General features: G+C 37.3%; 1 protein-coding gene across 2 annotated transcripts; it reads right to left on the bottom strand.

Moving 5' to 3' along the window:
* Positions 1–686: 686 nt before the first annotated feature.
* On the bottom strand, positions 687–26486 carry olfm3a (olfactomedin 3a). 2 transcript variants are annotated; one of them, XM_088322528.1, is made up of 7 exons: positions 26308–26486; positions 21010–21235; positions 5703–5846; positions 5479–5634; positions 5186–5405; positions 4425–4531; positions 687–2716 (listed from the first exon to the last, which is right to left on the bottom strand). In XM_088322528.1, the coding sequence occupies exons 2-7, from the start codon at positions 21076–21078 to the stop codon at positions 2033–2035; spliced, it is 1380 nt and encodes a 459-aa protein (XP_088178654.1). In that variant the 5' UTR covers positions 21079–21235; positions 26308–26486; the 3' UTR covers positions 687–2032. The 2 variants fall into 2 exon arrangements, with proteins under 2 accessions (XP_088178654.1, XP_088178655.1); XM_088322529.1 differs by lacking the exon at positions 21010–21235.

The following is a 26486-nucleotide window of genomic DNA, read 5'->3' as shown; positions in this document are numbered from 1 at the left end:
ACTAAGCTCCTGATAAATAAAGAAAATAAATCTTTAAAGATCATTTTATTTCATTTCTCAAACTATTTTTGATTGTGTTTCTCCCAGAAGACTAAATATATATATATATATATATATATATATATATATATATATATCCATCCATCCATTATCTGCACCCCTTATCCTCAGTAGGGTCGCGGGGGTGCTGGAGCCCATCCCAGCTATCTTCGGGCAGTGGGCAGGGGATACCCTGAACTGGTTGCCAGCCAGTCGCAGGGCACACAGAGAGGGACAATTCGCTCGCTCACCCCCCCCACCCACCCCCCCCCCCCCCCCCATAGACAATTTGGACCGGCCAATAAACCTAACATGCATGTTTTTGGAATGTGGGAGGAAACCCACGCAACCACAGGGAGAACATGCAATCTCCACAAACAGGAGGTTCAATCTCATGACCTCACAACTGTGCCGCACAGGCGCTAACCACTGCACCGCAGTGCTGCCCCCTAAGTTGATTATTCAGGTAATATGGAGATACACAATAAAAGCAAGCAAATAATGTTTTTATTAATTGCAACGGATTGAGGAGGGGAAAATATTCCCTTTTTAAGATATCTATGGAGGAATTGAATCAATTATTTCAAACAAAGTATTTTAATGATTTATTATTAAAAATACACCAAATATAATATACAAACAAAATATACATATTACTTAAATTTGCGGCATATATTGACAGAGCCAAATACGATCATTTGAAATAAAATGCACAGCAGGCATACATGCAAAAACTATTACAGAAGCATCTAAAATATAATGCAATGGAACATATAATAATCATCTTGTGTGGAAAAAAAACTGTTACAGTACAGTTTCATCTACTTGCATTAAATGTGTTCAGTCCAGTGACATTCAGTGAGGTTCGTGTCTACCATAGAAAAAAAATGTTTTGTTGTCTTACCTCAACTTCAATAGTTAGGTATTCCTCCATTATGAAATAAAAAGTCCAAGCAATGAAAAAGATGACCAGATGGCTTGACTATAAGTTGCCTAATACCATCACTAATTCTATTGTTTAGGGCTGAGGTGAGCACCAATCAGAATATTTGGTCTCACTATCCCCCTCTGCCATGAGGCAAGAGAATTGCGTGCCTCACTCTGCAACTGCAAATGTTCAGCACAGTAATAATTTAATAAAATGTCATGATCATATTCATAATGTGAAAATTCAGCAATTTGGAAAAAGGACATCCTCCCCTGACTTTACGTCACTAGTTCAGTGTTCATTTTACCTGTGAAAAGTGATGGGTCCCAGGGACTCGCATGCTCAAAAATCTATGGGTCCCAACAGAGATCTATGGGTCCCCAAAATTTAGTCTTATCCAGGCTGAAATCGTAAATCGGCGACAAATATATAATATAAATCTATATATTCATTCAGTTTTAATCATCAAATTATTAATTCATTTTCTGCATCAAATTATTGTTGGTAATATACCGATTAAAGTGATAACCACAAACCTGTCTTTTCTATTATTTTCTCTTTTTATACTTCCTTTTTTTCTTATCTTCTTTATACAACATAATTCGTAATATCAATCATCAAAGCTAGTGAGCCGTTTGAGAGCCGGCTCTTTTTAATCAGTTGAGCCAAAAAAGCCGGTTCTCTAAAAAACGACGGACTTCCTTTCACTACACAACGAGATCTCGTTGGCCGAGATCGGCGTGCAGACGAAAACTCGAACCGCGAGACCAAAACAACATTGGTGGATCTGCCTGACGAAAGGTTTGGAGGGCAGTAAATCTTTGTTAAAAAAAAAAGTAATCGGGTAATATTGACAATTTGGTGGCAAAAGGGTTGCGTCCAGCGGACAAGAACACTGCTAGTTCAAGGATGTCCGACTTAAAGTGCAACTGAAAACCAGTCCCATAAGAAAGAAAACATGATAATTCCCTAGAGAAAATAGACTGACAGTCAGGAAATTCAAATACAACTGTACTATCAGCAAATAATGACAAAGCCAACATGTTGATGATGACCACAAACGTGTCACTTCTTAGAGCCATCCTCCGTTTCTATGACATGGAACAAAGTGATGTTGAATATGACCTGGTGTCCGTTGTTCCAGGCATACAGCGCCCTCTCCCTGGCGTTGTAGTCGAGCATAGAGATGTGAAAGTACTGATTAAGAAAGGGAATATCTATATACTCGTACGTGGAAGTCTTGGTAGAGTAAGCGTAGTAAACCTTGGCTCCAGAAAGGTGCGAATTGGTGATATAGAGCGTCCCGCAGATCATGAAGGACTCCCCAGCGTTCCGTTTGGAGTATTCCGTGTTCCAGGTGTTGAGGACCTGCAGGGTGTCCGGGTCGATCTGCGAGATGACCACGTTGCCGGCGTTTTGGTTGGTAGCGTACGCAACCCACATCCCCAACTCGTCCGCCATGATGTCGATATCCGAGTAGCCCCCCCACGTGTACGGGTACATGTTGTGGAAGCCGGCGAACTCCAAAGCGCGCTGGGCTAGCACGGTGCCGGTCTCGAAGCTGTACTTGACGATGATGTTGCTCTGGTACTTGTTGTAATAGAGAGAGCCGTTGTAGACCACGTGATTGGTCCCTTCCCATTTGAACGGGAGGCTGTAAGTGCGGGCGACCACTCCGGCTGCGAAATCCTCTACCGTTTTGAATTCACGGACAATCTTGCTGTTCGTGTAACCGTCCATGTACCAGACCTATTTCAATTGGAATGATCGTGTGGATGTATAGGTTGAGGGTCGGGCAAATGAGTGTCAAGATAGTGGGTAGGTTTGATGGATATGGGGAGGGGTATTTAGATAAATAAGTTGCAAATGTCGGCATTATTTGACTTTTCAGTGAAACAGCTGTCCAACAAAATGTATGTGACATATTCCAAAGTGCGAGAAATTATTTTATTACTTAAAAAAAAAAAACTAAAAATGTTTTGAATTATTTCAATATCATCATATAAAAGTTCTACTTTTCTTATTATTGGAAATCTGCGAAGGACATTACCGTTATTATCGTTATTTTGACTATCATTCCTCTCTGTTCTATGCTATTTTGACTGATTTACCCTGTTGGCATCATTCTCATCATTTCCAAATCAAGTTACTGTTTGATTTTTCACAACCTTTAGGACGGATCTTTTTATAATGAAAAAGAAACGGCTCAAGAGAGGACTCAAGAGGACCTAAAACAGAGTGTATAATTGTACAGTCCTCTCCTGTTCTCCTTGCAAGTTAAAAATCCATTGATGTCTTCACTCCTTATTTTGAGTGTCTACTAAACTGTAGAATATTTGTAGAGAACTGGTTTTGTCCATAATATGTCAGAAAAAAAGGCAAACATTGGACAAGGACCGACAATCATTGGTCTTTAAAACAATTACCGAGACTCACATAACAGTCAGTTTGTAAAACACCCAAAAATAACTCCCTTATATATTGAAGGACTTCAGTAAATTGTTTGATTTCCATGAATCAAAGATAATTGATCCCTTCATGAAAAAAAGAAATGCTTATTGTTTAGTAGCTAAAATTCTAAAGACATGGAGTTTCTAACACAAAAGGTATCAAAACGATTAATTGATTAATAAAATAGCTGAGAAATAACTATCCATCTACCTTGGTCGTATCCCTCGAGAGGGGTGACCGACAGCAAGACAAAGACATACAAAAAACAAAGAAAATAAAAAGAAACAGCAAGGGAAAAACTAAAATCAATTATTTTTTTGAGATTACCCAAAAATCTACTTCGTGCCACATAAAGAATAAAACATACTTTATTACCACCAATCAACTATGCCAATATGGTTTAAATATATACATATTTTTTTAAATTGCAAGTTCTTTAAAGTTTATTTTTTAAATTTTTAATTTTAAGTTTCAGGGATGGCAGCCACCCTCCATTCACCCCTATACTTAGCAGAAGCTGGACATCATTTCTATAGAACCAAAACAAGAGCAACGTCAAATAAGCACAATCTTGAGGACATAATATCATGATTACAAAACCAACTCAGTACAATCAAGTTAAACATATGTATTATTTTAGCTATTAGTATGTGTCTATTTAAATGTCCAAGTCTTGCATATCTTAATGTGCCTGAAATACCCATTTTTGACATCAAAAATAGAAATAGCAAAATTATTTTTAACTTTGATTAGTATATATACTGCATACCACTAAAATTAGGAACTAGGCTTGAATTTTGGGCATCCATGCAAATGTCAACGAGACAACAAATATTTGCCCAGAATGCGTTTGGAGCTTTCACGATGCATTCATGATCATTTAAACAGCAATTTCTGTATTGTGTTGTTATGTTTAGGCATGCAGAAGCCTTTACATATATCACATAACGCATTCATAAAAACATAAAATAATGACGTTTATAATGGAAAAAGGTTATAAACTCACTCTGTTGTGCCTTGTAGATACAAGTGAATCCGTCATCCATGCCCCGAAGCGGGTTCCCGAGGTCTTTATTGTAACAGGCCCATTGATTTTCATTAACTTCCCGCACGCTGTTAATAAGAAAAAAAACAGCAGTCCAATGAATGTGCTGGTCAGGATAAGTTCTGTTTCTCTTAATGTGGTGTTATTTGATTACACTTTTTGTGTACTTGTTCTATATCAAAAGTGTAAAGTCAAATCATAATTTGCCTTTGACACGCACTGATCATGTGTCCAGTAATCCCATGCATTCTGATAGGCTCAACCGTCGCCCCACCCCTTTTTCTGCCTGTGTCAACCTGTGCGTCAATAAAGTTGTGGTCTAAGTTGTACACAAACATAAAACAGCTCGACAAACCTACCTTAGGTACTTGCAATTGTTCTCAATAGAGGTTTCTCAAAAAGCCATTATTAAAGAAAAAAAAACTCTGGCCCGACAAAAGAACCATCTTTTTGTTTATCATGAACGGCCACAGGACGGCGACAAAATTTTATCTAGTAAAAACAAGTGTCCTGAAATCACTTCCACTCCCTTTCGTAACTTGGAGTGGAAAATAGCTGCAAAATTAGTTTTTAAAATTATAATTTTACAGTACAGAAGTTAATTGTAAAATTAAACCCCTTTAAAAAGTACAATTTATGATGATTGCAGTTCCTTTTCGGAACGCAACCCCTGCCAAAAACAAGGGATGACTGTACTACAATACTGATTGCATTTTACTCACTTAATTTTCCCATGCAGCTGCGTAGTCTGTTATCCAATCGCAGGAGCCGCTGATAGAGCTCGTCATAGTCGTAGACTCCGAGTTCCTCCTGAATGCTGGTTAAGACCGCTGATAGGTTCCTGATCTCTTCTTTAAATTGAGAGATGAGTGTTGCATCCATTTTGTACTGCTCCAGCACAGGGATCAATGGCTTTAGCTGTTCCATCTTGTCTTGGAGCTCCTAGAAAAATCCACAAGCGTTTGTATTCAGAAAATATGACATGCTTACAAATAATTAATAATTAATAATTAACCTGGAAGTTTCTGGCCATGACAGACTTTCTGTCATCCTCAAACTCTCTGAATTTGGTCCTTAGACCTTTCATCTGGTTCTCCATCTTCATGACATATTGGAAATCCCTCTGGGTTCGCAGATTCAGAACTTCAATGGACTGAGACATGTTCTGCACCTAGAAGCCATCATGATAAAATTATGGGTTGCAATAAATGTGAGAGGAGCTTTAAGAGGCTCACTTACTTTTTCAAGGAGATGGCGAAGCTGCTTGCTCTTGGCATCTCTGGAGCACAAGTTTTGTTCTGGGGCCACCACGGTGCAGATGCAGCGTCCGTCAGGATCCTGGGCCGAGCTAAACACTTGCCAGCCCTCTCTTGGCCCGATTGTCTACAAGCACAAAAACAGACAACTTTGATTGGAGCAATTAATATATTAATAAGGTTTGTTGACTATACCCAAGTCTTGATTATACATTTTTACTGATGCCATCATTAGATTAAATTCCCTTCCTAATAAAAATTGACTGATATTTTTAATAAATAACTACAAAACCCTACAAAAATAAAGTCTATAGTAAGGCATTTATAAAAGAGCAACACACATTTTGGGATTCAAGTATTAGTCGACATTGTTGACAAATATTGATCATAGAGGTAGTTGACAATATGCATGCCATCAAGGCATGTAGTGGGCATTCATCACTCTAGATTTAAAAAATGCGAAAAGAAGATACATGTGCTTATATTTTATATTTTGGCTTTGACCAAAAATACAAGATGACTGAGAAAATGAAGGGTTTGTTTTAAAGAAAATATTGGGATACCTAAAACATTGAAGGTGCTCTACTTAAGCCATCTAACATAAGAAATATTACAGAGAAAGGATGAGTACCTGGATAAAATTTACTGACAGTTAGCAAAAAAATAATAACAATATTATGGCACAGACAAAATCTCCCCACTGAGGAACAGTTGGTGGGCACTGTGGAGAAAATATTTGTATTCGAGAAGACTACATTTCGTATAAGAACACAGGAGACCAAATACATGGACAAATGGGGAAAATAAAATAGACTTTAGGGAAAATAGGGACACCACTTAGAAAGAATGAAGAATGGACTTTAAAGAATGACTTAAACATGAAAGATATTCTCCAACACTGCAATGTTGTTGTTTTTTATTTGTTTAGTTATTTTGTTTTGTTTTTGTTCCCCCCTTTGTTCTTTGTTTATTGTGTGTTCTAAAAAAAAATAAAAGAAAAAAAGCACAATAAAAATGAAGTGAAAACAAAATAAAAATAAGTAGTTGACAATTATTTACATTGTCGACTAGTAGGCAGAAGCGTTTTTCCAACAGAGGCATCTCAAATAATTTTTGCTGAGAGTTGCGTATGCGCTATAGCGTCTGTCTCGAGCAATAACATAGAAATATGACGACGTTAACATCAATTATGTGTACCAAAACGTTTGGGAACATTTTTACCTAGGTACGGCCAACAAAGTTTGCAAAGCAGACCTTGCGTATCATGGCAGTACCTTGGTGAGGCACAAATATTTAAAGCGAACAAACGGTCAGTTGAACAAAACAGAGTCTGACTTGCCTCAGTAAGATCCAAGAAACATTTTAGCCAACACTGTTTATATGACATCCATTGAACATTTTATGCATGTAAATTTTATTATTAAGAGAGCTTTAGAGCTTTGCCAAACTGTGCGTGACAAACGTATCAGAAATGATATACATGCAGTCCGAAGAACTAACGTCAGTGGTTGAAGCAATTTGATTAGAAAATGTTGAGTACTTTTGTTACAGACAGTTGCAGTTGATCAAAAAAAATCCACCTAATATTTGTTTCGTTTGTACTTCTGCCAATGATCCTGTTCTTGGTTTACAGGCGTAGAAAATATTTACTTGATTTTAAATTATTATCTTTTTGCCTGTCACAAAAAAAAGTACAGGTTTATTTAGGGTATTATGCCTCCATTGATCTAGCACCGTGCGTGATTAGTTTTAGATAAGACAATTTTTTTTTTTTGTAAGAATACCCACAGTATGTTTAATAAACGATGTATTTTTTATTGAACCAAATTTCTCATGTTTATTATCATTAGCCACCAATTAATCAAATGCACGCTAGACTCAAGAAAAGCATTTAGAATTATCTGATTATTAGACTAATCATTCCAATAGCTTGTGACCAGTCGATTATTAAAATAGTAGTTAGCTGCAGCCCGACTAACTACACCTTTCCATATAGGTTTCTGTTTTTTGTTTTTTTTTAATGGCTACTAGAGGACGGTCAATACTGGTAGCATTTAACACCACGATTACCAATACCTTGGAAAAGGCTGTTATCAGCACCTATACAAATACCTGGTATTGTTCCCTTGTTTAAATATTTGCAATATCCTCCTTACGCTCATTCTGAAAAAAATGTGGAAAATGAAAAATATCGAATAAGACTGTGTACCATCAAAGGTTATGATTGTCAATAAAAGATTAATATAAATTAGTGTTTCAATAGAGTCAATGAACTGCCACATCAAGTTGGCCATATTGGATTCATAATGGAAGTTTGCAATTCGGAAAATCTTCACCAATACATAAATCCCTAACAATGTCTTATTTCTCCAAGTGTTATGATTAATTTCTTTATTCAGGCCTTTGAAATCATCTGCAATTCCTCAATGAATATTTAAATCTTGACCCTCTCCCTTTATACTAATGAGTAACCAGCCAGCTTTTGGTCGAAAGGCATTTACCTATATATATTCAACTTATTATAAACCCCTCTTGGTATCCATCTGTATTTAGTTTGGTCCTAGTGTACTTGCCGACCTGCTCATCGTGTGTTTATAAAACAGCCATGTTCCCGTGGAATTTAATTTTTCACCAATTAAGGGAGGTTACAAAGACGTTACTGGCAGAAGGTGTCTACTTCCCTTTTGAATGTGTTGATAGTAAAGATAATGCATATTTATTCTGCACAAACACCAACATTATTTTGGCTCTGGAAGACTGGCTAGATTTATTGCTGTAATAATTCTGTATTTGCCTCGATATTACCGTGATCAATCAGTTGTCTAGTGTTGGAATGAGAACAGCACAAGTACCACTATGTGAAAGTCGCAATAAAATTAGTGCCAAGGTCGTGCAGAGTGCTGGTGTGGTTTTGGGGCACATATACAGCTATAGTACCGGAGGAGGGGGAACTATCTCAACTATTTTGACAGGAAATCGTACAGACATAACCTACAAATCGTTTCAGGTAGTTTTTCCGAATAATACGGTCACCTAGAGTAGACCTGAGGGACCACTAAAGTTAATGAAAAAACACAAAACTTTTTCTTTCATGGATTGGATAGTAATGCTGTGCTTTCCTGTTTCAATGTGTCTTCTGCAAGTTCAAACCTCTATTTGAGGAAATTGCACCTGGCCATGACGAGATTAGGCAGACAAATGGGAAATTAGCCTGCCAAAATGTCTTCTTTGTTTGTGAAGTTTAACCTTTGGTCAAAGTGCTCTGATGAGATATATTCTCTATTCCTTAAAATCAGTCCTTGTACGGCCATGGTAAGAGTTTATTTTCTTGTTTTCTTTAATGAGGTGACTTCAATAAATAATCATGCACTTAATTTTTGTATGTAAACTGGATTTTTCGATCAATGCCTCATTTTTATTCAGGTCTGGTTAAAAATTAAAGGGAGGTGGAAAAAGTTACCGGGAGGCTTTCCTTAAAGTTAGCTTGCTAATATCACAAATTCTGTTGTCCATCTGAAAGGAGGCAGGAGAATTGCATGCCTCACTTTGCATCTGCAGACGCTCAGCTCAGAAATATTTTACACACCGCTTCTTTTAAATGAAAAGATCAATAGGTACCGTATTTTCTGGACTAAAAATCAGATTTTTTTTTCATAGTTTGGCCCTGGGTGCGACTTATACGCCGGTGAGCTTTATCTGTGAAATTTTGCGCTATGTATGCTAAGGGGGTAGAAGAGTTAATTTTTCGTCACAACACCGGTAAATTTATAAAATCAACTGAAAAGACTGAACAAAATGTTAACTAAAATAAAGTAATATTCTGCAGATTAAGCTGCAAATAGTACAAGCAGAAAATGTAAGACTTGTAAGGAGATGTGTAAGAGACCGGCAAAAAGCGTGGCGACAGTGAGTCAGACATAAGTGTTGTAGAGGCGGAAACTGGAAACCAATGGCGAATCGTCTACCGTGACACCAAGAATGAAAATTTCATCGGATTTAGTGCTTTAAAGTGAAAATGATTGTTAAGCAAGTTCTTTATGCGAGAGTTATATGAATAACTCTTAATATGTTACGGAATTACCTCATTTGCAGTCCCTTCTCAAGGTTTCTTCATTCCCCTCATGCTGAGGTTTTTGGGTTTTTCCTTGCCCTCATGTAGTTTTTAGATTAAATGGCCCAACAATAGTCTGTAGTCTGTGTAGCCCTTTGAGACTCCTTGAGATTAAGGCTGTACAAATAAACATGACTTGACTAACGTAGTTACTGAAGAGTGTGTCTAATAAACCGTTTGTATACAGTGTGCCCGCTTTCTATTTTAAATTTCCTTTCAAGGCGACTTGTCGTTGGTGTTGGATTTTACCAGAGGACGAACGATTTTTCCTTCTGAATTATGCATTTTTGGGCTGGTCCGATTGATACTCCGAAGAGACTTATAGTCTGTAAAATATGCGAATCATTATGAAAATAAAAGTCCATGCAATGAGAAAAAGTACTGGATGGCATGCCCTGTGGCTAATTATATCACTAGTTTCAGGCTTTGAGTTTGACGTGTGCACCAAATAGGATTTATTTGTATCACTGTCATCCTCTGCCATGAGGCAAGATAATTGCCTCACTCTACATCCGCAGACGCTCAGCACAGCAATTTTACATACTAATTGTATGATATGCATATTGTGAAAATTCTGTGATTTCGAAAAAGAAAATCAAAAATGGTAAGGTAAAATAAGAAAGAACTTTGACACTGAATAGATATAACTATTTAATAATATTTTATTTAATATTTGCATGATGACAGGACTTCAACTGTCTTCCCTGACTGCACCTCACTTATATAACCACTCCAGGAATCAGCTGGGACTAATATTTGGTTTTACCAATCTACGGTTCTCACCCCATTACACACGAGATTAACTTCTTTTAAGAAAAACTTTAGAAAGACCCACAACTTTAGCACCCTGGCCTCATTTCAAATATAGCCAAACATTGGAAGATTTCACGGTATGGCGAGCGCAGATCATATCTCCATCTGGAATGCGAGCGAACTGAAATAAAACTTCCCATTCAACAGATGAATGTGACTACAGCGCTTTTTTGGCACGCTTCCATATTGTTCTCATTAGCGCGTATATGATCCACGGCGCAATTTCTGCTGCAGGCGAACTTTCCTTTCTGCTAGTTTTGCATGCTTTTTATATTCCGCCGCAGCACTCCTCTGTCTTTGTACCCCATGTTGGAATTGTAAAACAAAAGAAGAACCTCCACTTTTAGCCGGTCTCCAAGGTGGTCCTTCTTTGTTTGCTAGCAGTCAACACGCCGCACAAAGGAGAGGACGCTCCGATGTGCTGAGTGTGTGCAAAAACGGCTGGCGCTATCTGGCGGCGAAGAGCTTGGCGTAACCTTTCAAGGACAAGGCGTGGAGAATGCTGCAATCAACGTGTAATTTAGCACACTTTTTTGTCTGCGCGGCTGCTTTTGTGTCACTCCCTATTGTGTGGGCATGTCTGCCGTCACACTGCAGCAACAAGTCTCGGAAGGCTCTTTAAGGTCCTTAAAACACTGCTGCAAGTGAACAAGTACTGAAAAAAGTACAAGCATTGGGTAAGCTGTTGCCATTTTACTGCATATGCATTTATTTTACAAAATTTATAAATGTAATATATAATGTGCACTTGTGTATAACACACATCCCTAATTCTTTTATTAAAATGCGGTATAAAATTCAGTTTCAATTTTTTTCCAGCTCAAACGAAGCATTGTAAGTACCACATATTGTTGAATATGTAGAGATGACTAACATGTCAACTATGAACACAATACCAACATAAAATTGTCAATGTATTTATTTAATTTCCTTTAAAGTCTGATTCATCGTCAGATACATCAAAGAGTTGTTTCCCTCATCATGCTTCTTTTGCGTTTCCAACTTTGTTTTATCTATTCACAAACATTCAAATGGTTTGTGGTGCAACCTGGTGGTTCAGAAATCTTAACACAAATTTCTCGATAGTTTCATGTATTTTTACCCAAGTAATCAAAAGAGCAAGAATGTATAATTATTTAAAACGTAAAAAGCAGTATAATTAGAATGATAATTTATATTTCTGCCAAGAGTGCCCCCAAAACCTTGTGATAGGCTGTGTAAAATAAGAAAGATGCAGTTTGGGCACAGTTTGTATTTTTCGTTGTAATTTGCAGCACTTGTTTTTGGTTGCAAATCACGATACAGTGACCATTAGTGGTCAAATTTCGCATTGTGTTCCTCTAATAAGGCCTACCTGAAATTGTAGCTACTGATGGTTCACATGCAATAAGTAAATTGTTTCTGGCACTACCTCGTTGTTCAGAAATCTCAACAGAAAATATTCTATATTTTCATGTCTTTATTCATAAGTCATACAAAATAATGTATAAAAATATTTAAATGTTAAACAAGGAGTTATAATAAGAAAAATAATTTACCGTAAATTCCGGACTATAGAGCGCACCTGATTATAAGCCGCACCCACCACATTTTGAGAGGAAAACCGATTTTGTACTTACACAAGCCGCACCTGTATATAAGCCGCATGCGCCCACATTTAAACATGTAACACAATCACAAAATTAACCCAAACCCTACTTTGAGTCCCGCGATTTAAACTGAACATAATGTATAAAGTTCAAAAACCACAGCCGGCAAAATTAACGGAAAATGATACCGGTAGTTAAAATTTGATGCAGACGTGCAGAGTCCGGGTCCCGTTAAAAGTAATCCAAGGAAAATAAGTGTATATTTCCAAAGGTAAGGGTGGGAAAAATATATATCCACTATTTTCTGCCATGTCCACAAACACTCACCTTTACCGGTCCCCACTTCCCGTTATCCCCCGCGTCTGTTACGCCCCTTCTTTTTAATTGGTCAGTGCAAGACTTATCAGAATAAGTGTCCAAAATAAATACAAATAAATACATTACAAAAATATAAAGTTGCAAATACATATTATACATGGTTACACATTTTTACAAAGAAAGACGGTACGCCGAGAGAGTTTTCAAAGCTTTAATAATAATATTATAACTTTCATCCCAAACCGAGCCTGTGAAGGGTAGCAAAACACTACTAACAACATGCTCGCAATACAGTTAATGGGTCTGTTAAAAAAAACATACTGTACATGTAGGAATCACGGTAAACCGCTCATTTTCCTCTCTATAACTGACGTCATCAAAGTTGTCCTCCTTTAGTATGGGAAAGAGACTTTGTCATATAGACTTCGTCCCACGCTCTAGAGACGCATCTACCAGCTATTAATCCAGCTTTCTCAACAAAAGGATAACGCCCAAATTGGAACATTACACCCAACTCTTCCTGCGAATGAAACCATACCTGTAAAGCAAATAAATGTGTTACCAACATTGTGAGGTAAAAAGATGCAAACAGAAAGGCGGGGAGTGCAGCAACCGCTACTTATCTCTTCGTCCATCTGCCTGTCCAAACAAGCCACGGCGGTGAAATGTGCACTACTGTTATGGATGATCATCTGGCCCAAAGGAGTCAACGCTTCAGCTGGAATTACCACATGCCGCCGCTCCCCTAATCGGACTGTCGGAGACAGTCAAGACTGATAGCGACTAAGGATCGACAGATGGGGGTTTTTCAGGACTGATCCTGATTATTAGTATTAAGAGGTGGCCAATTACTGATATTTGGAGCCTATATTCATTGGCTGGGCTATGTGCTCAGCAGACCAGCGTTTGACCTGATGCATGTGAACGCCTGCATGGACCAGCTGGCAGAGATGGGAAGCTGCATCGTGGCCGCCATAGATTTTCTGGACTAGTTTACAGGCTGGGGGCGTCGCTGCTGTCATGCACTTTCCGGACAAATTTTCAACATGTTATCTAGTGTTTACTATGTTTGTGTACTTTAATGCTAAATGTAATTCACCCTGGTTATCCTGGAAGGGGGATACTACTTGTGAGGTCCCATCTCAAGGTTTCTCTTTTTCCTCACACTGAGGTTTTGAGTTGTTCCTTGCCCGCATGTTGGTTTAAGATCAGGTAATTGTGTCATTGTAATCCTGTGCAGTCCTTTGAGATATTTTTGTGATTAAGGGCTATATAAATAAATTTGACTTGACTTAACTGTAAAAAATTAAAAAATGGCGTTGATAATTCTATAAGAAAGAATATTTGTGTTAAATTCATATAAAACCGACTTTTGACTGTAAATTAAAATTTCAACACAACTAACATGACTAATCGTTTACTTTAAACCACAAGCAAACAGTGCAGGAAATAAAATTGGGCACAGCAGCAACTTGTATAAAGGTACATCAAAATTTAAAGAGCTCCCTGGAAACTTTTAAAGTAACTTAATAAATATGAGAATACAACCAACATCACAAATTAACTTAAAACAAAAAGTGGATCAAAATTTCAACATAGTTCGCAAATTGAAAAGTGTGGGCACGCTTGTTTTAGAGCCAGATTGACAAACTAATGTTATGGTAACAGCTAATCACTCAGCCTCCTAATTTAGCAGACTTTTTTGCTTTCTCAAACACACACACGCTTGATTGCCAAACTACTGTTATGATAAGAGCTAATATATCAGTCAACCCCCGGACAGTGCTTCCCTAAAACAAGTTAAGTACGCTTTTCACGTCATGTCTTATTCACACACGCTTTTCTACCATGGACTTTATAAAATCTCAACATTATCAGCGGCCTTGACTCACAGGCATGTCAGAACTCAGGAGTTAGCAGGGCTGCAGCTCTAACATTTTTCTTCCTGCATTAGTGGCTCCATCCCTGGTTGCATCTCTCCATACAAGAGCAAATTCTTGATCGCATTTAATATCACTGATTGACGTTTGATGATTTGTTAAAAACTATGAAATAACAATGCCAGACCCCGTGTCAACAAACATACCACTTAAAATGTTTTCCCCCCGCAGTTACTTAAAATTGTTTTGACTCATTTCATTTTTGTTGTAAATAATAGTTTCAAAATAAGGTGAGGGCATGGTTCTTTTGTAAAGATGTCATACTATACTGCAAACGAGAAGGGTACAGATGTATTTAGGGGAAAGAGCGTAGAGATCTGCCAACCTCTAACAATCAACCAATCAAATAGCTTTGGGTGCTAGAGTGGAATTTTCGGGTGTTTACAGTTTCAACAGTTCTGTGGGTTTTCATCATAAAGTTTCTCAACAGTGAACAGTTTCATATACGGGATTCTGTAGAGACGTACAGCCTAAACGGGGTCTGTCGGTGTAATGACCTGGCTGTAAACTGTGGGTGAGAGTTTGCCTTATATAATCTGGACCAAACCAAGCTCTCACTATGTCAAGAATACAGAGACAATTAGCCTCACCCCATGATTCAAGCCTCCTATTATCATCTTCAAGCCATTTCTGGCGCGCAAGCAATACATTCCCGACCCTTACCTTAAAGGCAGGAGCCATGGTAACACTCTTGACCATTAAAGAGGTTGCAGCATTGCACTGATGATAAGGACGACTTGACATTGCAGGGAACAAAATACGAGATCTTTTCCCCAACAGACATTGATGAAACATACCCAGGGAAAGTCTCAGTTGGACATTGGTATTCGTGATGGGCCCGTTGATGCCTAAGTATGGGTAACAATTAGCTACAAATGTTTTGAAATTTACTACCATTGCATTCTCTGCTTTTGGATTACATTGGAACCCGAGTTGATTTACTACTTGTTGTGGTTGTCCCCCGTGGTATTTGGGACTCAATACCATACATTTGCCCAGAGTGCTTTCTAAAATGACCCTTCTGGTGATTAAAACGTACACTTCATTTAAGGGACACTTATAAGTATTTGACCACATAATGTCGCTGTATTGCAGTGCTTTTCAATCCTTTTCTGTGGCACCCCCACCCTGAAGAACAATTTATCTCTTGTTCACATATATAAATATTTATAACATTTAATGACGTTATATTACCACTTCGACGTACTAAAAGAAGACTCAATTTCCCTTTAGTTTAGCACTGAGCAGATATGACATAGTTTAACAATGACTAGATTTTGCTGTTAAACATATATTCCTCAAGTGCATCTTTAATCAGAATCACATACCGATTATTGGTACGAAAAATGTCAGTGCCGAAAGCAAAGAGCCTGTATTTATTCTAACTGAGCTTAACAGCTACTAACTTCACTTTGGTTAAAAGCACTCCAGGTTGAACGATCCTCATTTAGAATTCAAGTCATTCAAGTATTTGAAGGCAATTAACAAACACATAGATAAAATAATAAATTAATAATTAAAAAAATATACATGAAAATAACAGAAAATATGTTAAGGAAATTTCTAAATAAATAGATCCACAGTATAACAAAATAAGTCATGTTTATTTGTATAGCCCTCAATAACAAGAAGTCTCGAAGGGCTATGCAAACTACAGACTACTATTACACCATCCCCTGATCCAAAATCTACATGAGGGCGAGAAAAAAAAGTCTAAAATTTCAGCAAAAAAAAAAAAAAAAAAAAACTTGATTGGGCCGCAAATGAGGTAATCCCTCTTCCTGGATGACCAGGCATCAACAAACAATACAGTCATCATCAACCTGAAATATAACTAATAACATAATATCAGGTTGACAGATTCCTGAGGTCAACATTATTCATAAGCTATTGAACATATATGTAATTTAAGCCTTGTAAATACATGAATAAATACTCGAGTAAATGAATGCATCAATAAAACCAGAATTAAAGTAAAAGAGAGGCTTACAGTTGCGCTGGGTCTTAAAAAAAGTCCTGACATTGATTCTACTTCGAACCCAATCGACATTTATGACACAAAAGGTGCCGTTAAAATATGGGCCAGAGGTGGCAGTTGTGAGTTAAAAACAACTCCAGATACGACTGTAAGAAGGGGAAATTGGGGTCATAATACGGTATTAAAAGCCCGAGATCAGTTTTCGATTTCCGCACAAATAAATTCATAAAACCGCTGCTTGAAAAAAAGTGTTAAAACGATCTTGTCTTAACATGTTCTTAACATTATTTGTGTTTTTGTAATTTGCAGGACCCTTTGTGCCAGCAGTATGACAATGCAAAAGTCAGAGTGTTAGAATTCCGCCATCTGTGTTTTGATTATGAATCTTATCAGCATCTTCTCTCTAATTATATATCAATGTGTTCATTCCAAGTAACTGCGCCAACATCCCTCACTCCCCCTTTGTGCTGGGTTTGCCACCGTAATAAGGAATATTCACGCCGGCCCAAAAATAGTTGAGCGTTAGCAGTCTATTACTCAATTTGCTTCCAATCATCTGTAGGCTGCAGAGGAAGCACAGATGGCCAGATTTTTGTTTACCCCTCTTTGGGTAACACCCAAAAATTCAAGCGAGCTTTTTGTTGTCGGTCCGTCTGTGGTCACCTTAATCTTGGGAGTTGCACAACAAAGCTTAGATTTGACAAACATGGCCATTGTTGAATGAACTAAACCAACCATTTCTCACAAAATTGGATTTTTGCATCTGCATTTCTCACTGCCGGGCAGTCTGAGATGATTTCGCAAAACATCTGAAACAACTTTGATATCAATCACTGCTAGTCTGTTGGTCTCATGATGGATATCTCTTAGCCTCACTGTGAAACAACAATCATTTTTCAGCCACACTGGCCAAAGTTCCAAATTATTGTGAATATTCTCCCAACATTTATGACAATGGCACACAAAGTTTTTGATTAGTTGCTCGGCCGAAAATACTAATTAAGAATCCAAATGATTACATGTTATATTTAATAGATTTTAAAACGAAACCCTAAAGTAGTTAAATAATGACGATCTGCGGATTGCGTTCATATTCATGTAAACTGTATAGGTACATCCACCAAATGAGGTGGCAGTGGCAGGCTTATTGTGGATTATAACAATGTTGATAAAAATTATTCAGGGATTTTTTTTTTTTAATTTATTGTAAAGATTTCATTTCATTTCATGAATAAGGAATATGCAGCTGCCAAACATTAGAATTCCTATTCCAGAGTGTACAAGATCTTGCAAAAAGAAAAAAGGAAATTTTGTTTATTGCCAATAAATTATTTAGAAATAGACAAAAATTGACTCAATAATTGAAAAAAAAAAAATTATAACCACCAACAATCAAATTGACAGTTCGTCAAAAAAATTGCCCTCAATTTTTCAAAGTTTACAATTCTCAAATCCGAATTTACCTAAATTTAATTTAACTTTAAGGTAAACAACTAAATTTAAGAAACAAATGAACTTGGTGCTGCTTTTTCATGTAAAAGTATTTCGAAGGAGAAAGTTATGTGCATTTCAAGTATTGGTTGTACCGGTACTTGGCAGACAATTGGGAGCGAGGAAAATATTTTCTCGGGGGCGACAAAAACATATTCCAAGCACCAGCATTGTTGCAGTATGACAAGTTCATATTTTCCGCCTCTGATGATCATTTATTGCAGGTGCAGTGTCTCATGCAATACAAAAGTCCACTTTTCACTCTGATGATGAGGCTCCATTAACAAGCAGGTCATAATTACCTGGCTGCCTCAGAGCAATTGAAACACGGAGTGATGCAAATATTTTGATTAGCTCACAAAGGCTCTTTTGGGTCCCACGCAGGCAGGGAAAAAGCACAGGTGCCAGTTGAACCTGGCTGACCTCGGCTTATTTTAAATTGAATACGTGGTTAAGGCCACTTCTAACACATTAATTAACAGGGCAAAGTGGAGACAGCCAAATTGCTGCAGCTCAATACATGCAGGAACAAAGAGGAATGTGTGAGAACGGTCCGGGGGCCTGTGAGTGACAGCTTAATACTTTGCGGCTTAGTGTAATGCCATAAAAGATTTGCTTTTTCCAAATTGTCTTTTAACACCAAAACGTTGACTGTAAGGCACCCTGGCAATTAGCATTCAGATCGTTCACCAGAATTATGACATATTCCCCAACAGGCACTAAGATATTGACAAGCTTAAACATTTTAAATAAATTATGCATACTCTTTTCTACTTTTATTCTACAGTCGAAATATTCGAAGAAAATCAATACCCTTCAATGGACGTTTTTAAAGTCTCGGAGCAGGAGCACGATTGCTTTTTCTAGGTTGTCAATGTTCGTAACTGTTCAGCACTGTGCCTTGGACAGCTCCTCACGTTCCATGTGGCAGGGGAGTTCTGGAAGAGGGTTTATCAACCCTTTTGAAACTTAGATCTATGCCTTAGCTTCTGATTAATTTGTAGGGTTTTTTTTGCAATCAAGCTCTTTCCAATACCATTTCGATACAATCCAAATGTTTGCAGTAATTCAATTGCTGTGGTAGCACTCTGTGTAATGCGCTGGAGAGGAAAGTAATCAAGTACAAAGGGGATAATGCATGCTAACACAACATGAGAACCAAAATGGTCTGATCTTTGAAGAGTCAATTCTGCAACTAATACTGGATCAACACATTCTTAAGGGTTACTGCAAAGTCTTGCATTTGTAAAACTGCAAGTTCGATTCCATTGTTTTTGTATTATAATTATTTATTTATCAATATCATTAGCGATGGGTAAGGTGTAATACTACCTACCTGTCAATATCAGCTTTATTGTAAAGGTATTGGTACTTGCGATGTTCAGGAAATACCAGAATAGCTGGCCACTAGTTTTAAAATCAAGAACTATGCGGCTCGTTTCATGTACCAGTGCTATTGTTTTTTGATGAAAACTTGGGATGTGCAAAAACTGACACCAAGTATTATATTTTGCGAATAACAACTTTTTTTTTTAACAAATCAGTAACCAACACATGTGTTAGTTGCCTTGAAGCGGCCATTTAACAATCAGTAACGTAAAATTAAAAAATGGTTAATATCCCAAATCTGATGCAATTTTCGGGGGAAATATTTTGTAGGAATATAAAAGATATTTGGATAATAGTAAGAGTGCTTCCATATACTATGAATTTTCTGTAGTTTACTACGCTAAATTCTAAGAAGTTATAAGAAATACATTTTCAAGCAATGCTCATCTTTGTATTGCCAATGATTGTTCAATTATTATTTATGGTACATTACTGCCATCTGCTGGGCACTTGCAGTAACAGCAGGTTCGCTATGTGGCTTCTTTTTGTCTAGGAGCCACTTATGACTCAAAAAATGATCATTGAAGTGTGACTACGAAAAACTAATTCGGAATCAGAAAATTATTTTATACATTCCGAAATTTTCAATGTTTGGCAGCATTTATTTGATATTTCTCAGTACTATAGGTATCAGTTTAAGAATGGCATTGCATGCCTAATAGAAAAAAAGTCTTGTACAGTAAGTGCTATCGAAACATTCTATATTTTTTAAAATTCCGCCCAAAATTCCAACTGGCTAATCAGTGGAGAGCTATTTATAGAAGAGGTCCACAGGCTACTTTTGTGGTCCCTGGGAGCTAAATGGGGCTTGTGGGACCTATGTTGGTCGAAAAATCAAGACCCATTCAGCCTTCACTGTGGATTCAGCCTTAACTGCTGGCTGATCATTGAGGATCCAAATTGGCAACATTGATTTGAATGGACCATTGATGATACAATTTCCCAAGGTGCTGGAGAATTATTGGAATTGATGAGTCACTTAAAGCACTGGTCAGCAACGTTTTCTGTACCTCTGACCGGTTTAATGTCAATAATAATTTAGGCAACAACAACATCGATAATAATTATAATAGTCATAACAACAACAACAATAATCCTAAACCCACTGTGTAATAACTAAACCACTGGGGATCTAAATGACATGGGAAAAGGCATTAGATTAGATCTACTCACACTATTTTTCCTCACCATACCACGTTGTACAAATTTGTTTTGGCTGAACCCTTTCCCATAATGCTCTGTTGCAACGTGTCATGATGAGATCAAATGAATGCTTTTTCCTTAGTTATCCATAATCCTGCAAGCCCAGAAGCTAAGATTTCAGCGCTATCACCGCCGCGATCAGGGTTCGAGTCCCCTTGCATCTAATGCTGAGCAAATGTTGGCGATATTTATCGATTGATCAATCTTCCACAAAACCTCTGTATAAGCCAACTCAAACTTTTGAGTAATATTTGGGAGGTAAAATGTGTATATACAAATAGATATCCAGGATAGACAAAAAAACTAACGCATACCAAAGACCCACGGCCCGATACTGGCCCACGGATCGGTTGTTGCCATCTACTGACTTAAAGAATAATGGATTGTTCTGATTATAATTGCAGAAGCACAATTGCCTGTGATATTCTTTGCAATCAAGGAGATAAAGTCAAACTCACCATCGACGGGCATAATCCGAAGATAATGAGCGACAGGAAGGAGTACAAGGCACTCAACAGGAGCCGCATGCTGACCGTCACTTTTTGCAGATTCTCCCCCCGGGTGTATTCCTACGCCCTTACGGACAGCCCTTAAGCGACCGGTGCGATTCTGTGAGGTGAGCTGTGAGAGCGCGTTGCTCGCCGATAAACGTCGGTTAGCTCACTCGCATCACACCCGCCTCTCCTTGGTAGCCAGTGGGAAAGGAGGGCGAGAGAGAAACAAAGAGAGAGAAATAGGGAACTGTTTTCAGAAAGTATAGTGGTAGATTTGATCAGTGGAAAGATTATAAAAACGCATTTAAGTTTTTCGCCAGTTTCGGGGTGATGTCTCGCAGACCCCCCTTCATATCTGTTATCATTCTAATAAATCCACTCCGTGTTATCACTTAAAGCAGCAGTAAATCAAAGTCCATCTAATTGAGTAGATGTCATAAATAATTAAATAAATGATTGGAATCAATGTTAAAAAGACACAGTGGATGTGAAAATTATGGAACAAAAGTGATCATTTTGATATAATTGAGACGAGGAGTTTGAGCCGTAGAAGGCAGGTTGGAGCGAGTGTTGGCATTTCAGAGCTACCAAATACTACAAATCCTCCGTAGTTTACTACGCCAATTTATAGCAGATCGCAAAATACACTTTTTCTGTGAACGCTACAAAAAGAGTAGAAAAACAAAACGATTAAGCCATGTTCATTTTACTACTTTAGATCGGGCTTGGCAACAAGCGTTTTTGGAGCTGCATGCTTTTTTGAAAACGTTTGAGGTTAAAATATGATATGGTTTCTGTAGGACAAACGTGACGTTCAACAATGAAAATAGAGGTATACAGTATGTATATACATACAGTATACTATCCTTATATGTCAAGCTTTCAATTATTTTGTGGCTCCAAACTTATGGTTGATGGTTTTTTTATCCAATATGGCTCTTTCAACATTTTCTGTTGCCAACCCCTCCCTCCAGGTGGTGCTTTTGGTTTATACGCTAGATACAAAGCCAAGTACAATACATTTTCAGTGTATTTGTAAACAAAGGGGACCATCTAGAGCAGGTGTCATCAACCCTTTCGAAGCAGAGAGCTTTCTTTTGTGAGCGATGGGCACGAATGGCTACCAGTTTTACATGCATTCCTAAATCACAACTTATGTTCATACCAGGTTGTAATTATTCGAAGTTAAAATAGGCTCATTCAACTAAAAAGACCATGCAAGTGAGAAATCAAATTTCCTGGAAAATCACAATGACCCATCAATGGTGAGCTATTTTCAGAACTTGTCTGCAGTTTGTATATAAAGGAATCAATTTGTACCATGAGTGCTTTATCAAACCAGTAATCCATCTACACTTACATTTTAATCACTAAATCCATTGATTGTTACAAATATTAAACAGTTATACCAAACGTGTACAATAAAGTTATTAATCATCACTACTTTGTTGTTTGCAATAGCGCATGTGCGGTACAGTTCTGAGGTCATGAGATCGAACCTTCCTTTGTGGAGTTTGCATGTTCTCCCCATGCCTGCGAAGGTTTTCTCCCACATTCCCAAAAACATGCATGTCAGGTTAATTGGCCAGTCCAAATTGTCCCGAGGTGTGAATGAGCTAGTGAGTTGTCTGTCTCTGTGTGCCCTGCGACTGGCTGGTAACCAGTTCAAGGTGTCCCCTGCCCACTCCCCCAAGATAGCTGGGATGGGCTCCAGCACTCCCGTGACCCTACTGAGGATAAGCGGTGCAGATAATGGATGGGTGGATGTTGTTTGCAGTTTTTTTGAGTGATCAAATCGACTAAGAGCCACTTACAACCCAAAATGGCGCTCTAAATGCTACTAGGAAAACATTTCTTAAATTATCTTTATCCATTCTGAAATACAATTTGGTATTTTTTAATCAAGAATTATTTTTTGTCTTCCACCAATTAAAGGCTCACTTCATTCAATATAAACAACAAATGTGCAGGGCATAAATTTGTCTCATTTTAACCACTCCTGACAACCTTTGACTAGTGCAGCCAGTGCCCTTTAAATGAGTGCTATCCTCTATGAATATCTAAGATTGTATTCAATCTCTCAATAAAAATAAGAACAATTTTTCAAAGGTCAACCCAAAAAAAATCAGTTGCAAGTGTCCAACTACCAAATTAAAAGTTGATAACTAAACGCATTAAATATTCATTTTAATCACACTTTTTCATGACCTTGGCTTTTTAAATATCAATATGTCTGCAAACCTAGAATGAAAGAAATAATGGTCTTTTTTTAAAGGTCTCTATGTGCAATATTTTTATGATATTTGCTGGGTACATTTGTGCCGGTATTTCGCAGCACGTTATTCTTTGGGAGAAGTTTCAACATTATAAATCGCTAGTGTCATTTTCTCGCCGAAATAGCAGATTATTCTATTCCTTATCTACAATATTCAGACACTTTATCTCTGCAGGATTTTTACATTCACAGTTGTTTTTGCTTAGGTCTGTGAAAAAAATAGCAAAATGTAATATCTGTGAAATATATAAGGGTCAGCGTCCCCCTGATAGAGCATATTCAACAACGTACATAAAGTTTCTCTGGGAGGGTGTCATATATTGCTTTTTGTCACATAACTTTAAAGAAATAAACCAAAAAATGTTCATTAACACATACAATTTAAGGTAAGTATTGTTATAATATTATATATTATATAACATACACTATTATTATCACTCCCTGACCTGATTTCACTGCCTGTTAGGTCCCCACGCCAACTTGTTAGGGCCATGAAATCTGACATCTACTTCCTGGTTTGTATGTAATCGTAACAATGTGTACTGTACTGTAAGAACTTTGACGTTTTTATTGTTAAATATATGCATCCATTCAAAATGGTTGGTGTAATGTTTAAAGAAGAGGCGAGCACTTTCTTTTGAAACAAAAGTGAAATAAGAAAGCTTGATGCGGTTGAGAAAATGGACGGAACGCTTTTTTTCTGCCACTTTTTACCACGGAGGAGGACCTCTTGAAGCGCATCTTCCAAAAATAAGTGTAAAACCTCACATTATTTATCTTTATAGAGCATTTACTTCCCAAATCCATTCAATACGCGGACTCAGCAATTAGGGAAAAAAAACACTAGAATGTGTGTACAGTAAGATCAAACATCTAGTTGGATCCGCCCATCTCTGTCTGTCCCTCACCCCCTCATACAACCCCCCTCCGGAGGAAAACAAAGCCTATACAACAAGGACAGTACAAACATCTTCTTTGTTCCTTTATCTCTTTGTTTTCCTTATCCTCACTGTAAAATGTGGAACTGGAGTGCCACGTCCAATTTCGTTGTCACAATATATCCCATGATGTAACAATGACAATAAAGGTATATTCTATTCTATTCATATTATTGTATGAAATGTTTAATTTTTGGTACAAAACATACAGGTTACTTAGACAAGCCTTAAACATACATATATAAACCTTAAACATACAAAATATAGCACTGAAGCAACTTACGAACTATCGTCCGGAACCTAACTCGCTCGTAGGTTGGGCAGTGTCTGTACATAAAACAGATGTTTAATAAAGAAGCGGATTTCTAACAGGGGTACGTATGAATGCCTCCTCAGACTACTTGAGATTCAAATACATTTCCAAGATTAGGATCAATGAAAAATAACCGCTTTTCCTTCCCTTCTATCTCCACTGTAAAAACGGTTTTCTCATTTAAAAACAATATGTTCACTATAAACAAGACTATTATGTATTAAGTTACTTCGGACTGCAACTAATTATCTTTTTTAACACTGGATAAATCGGTCGATTATTCTTTCGGTTAATCGGATTTTTTAAAACATTCCTGATTTCCTTTTGGACGGATGGAAAAATATTGCAGACAATTCTGTAAAATAAAACAATAAAAAAATCTAAGTGTCAAATAAATTAACAATAAACATGAATACATATAAGGATACGGTATACACCTGCAAATTTGTAAAATACCCTTTTCCGACCACTGTATCCAAAAATCATAATATATTTGAACTTATCCTACAAAATAAAAATGAAGAACGAACAATAGCTAGCGATGTTGCTGTATAACTAAATAATCATCAAAATTGAGCTTCTGCCTCTACATGCCCACACTTTCTTGTGTAAATTATTTTTATCTTTTTTTTTTTAATTCTCTCAGTAAAATGTAAAACTGAAGTGTCACGTCCAATTTCGTTGTCACAATATGTTCAAGCCGTTTTGTAACAATGATAATAAAATGTATATTGTATTCTATTCTATGTAACTAAGTTTAGAACGAAGTTTAGGCGTCACATTTCTTGCCAGAATAATATTCTATTTCTAGTATTATTTATTTTGTTTTTATTGTCTTTTAACCAATGTGTGTGCCTTTGTATTAAGTGTTTTGGGTTGTTGGGTGTGGATAAAAGAGAGGATTTCATTGTCTTATTGTAGTCAAGTCATGTTTATTCGTGACCTACTTCATCACAAAGAGTCTCAAAGGGCTGCACAGATTGTTGCAAACCACAGACTATTATTACACCATCCCCTGATCTAAAACCTTCATGAGGGCAAGGAAAAACTAAAAAACCTCAAGTCAAGTCAAGTCCTGTTTTTATTTGTGACCCCCTTAATCAAAAAGAGTCTCAAAGGGCTGCACAGACCACAGATTATTGCAAACCACAGACTTATGAGACCATCCCCTGATCTAAAACCTACATGAGGGAAAGGAAAAACTAAAAAACCTCAAGTCAAGTCATGTTTATATGTGACGCCCTTAATCAAAAAGCGTCTCAAAGGGAAGCACAGACCACAGATTAATGCAAACCACAGACTATTATGACACCATCCCCTGATCTAAAACCTACACGAGGGCAAGGAAAAACTCAACAACCTCAAGATGAGAAAAATGAAGAAACCTTGAAAAAAAAAACACATTCCTGTCCACTATTAAGCAAAAGGAAGCTTTTAAAATGCTATAATTATGGTGGTGCTCGGGTTGAATTTGGGGGTGCTTGAGCACCCACCAAAACAGGCTGGTTACGCCCGTGACAAATTTAATAATGATTGAATACGTAACACTGCACTGGACGAAGAGCGAATATGAAGTGCCGCTTTGGGAAAGGTTTCATTCCGCGGTTTATGTTCGAAAAAAATGCAAGCCTCCACTTTAGCATTCTGTTTGGTTCACATTGTCCACAAGGACCTCTCACAACAAAGCTTTTAAAACAGGAATGACAAGTCAAGTTCATTTACCGCTAAGGGCTTACCTGCCATTTTCCATTAGCCCCTAATGACGTAGCTAGCTAGCGTCGGGTGACTTTTTCCATTTATTGGAGTATCATGTTCGAACATTAATACATAATTATACAAAATAACATCGAGTTTAAAGGTAATATAAACATAGTTATCATTTGGTTTCTTCGAGTTGTGTTTTCTTCACCTGTGC

The sequence above is a fragment of the Urocampus carinirostris genome, chromosome 18 (genome assembly GCF_059441175.1).
Source record: "Urocampus carinirostris isolate Australia breed hairy pipefish chromosome 18, RoL_Ucar_1.0, whole genome shotgun sequence".
In the NCBI taxonomy this organism is placed as follows: Eukaryota; Metazoa; Chordata; class Actinopteri; order Syngnathiformes; family Syngnathidae; genus Urocampus; species Urocampus carinirostris.
Note: the sequence above shows the minus strand (reverse complement) of the source record. Positions and strands in the feature narration are given on the sequence as shown.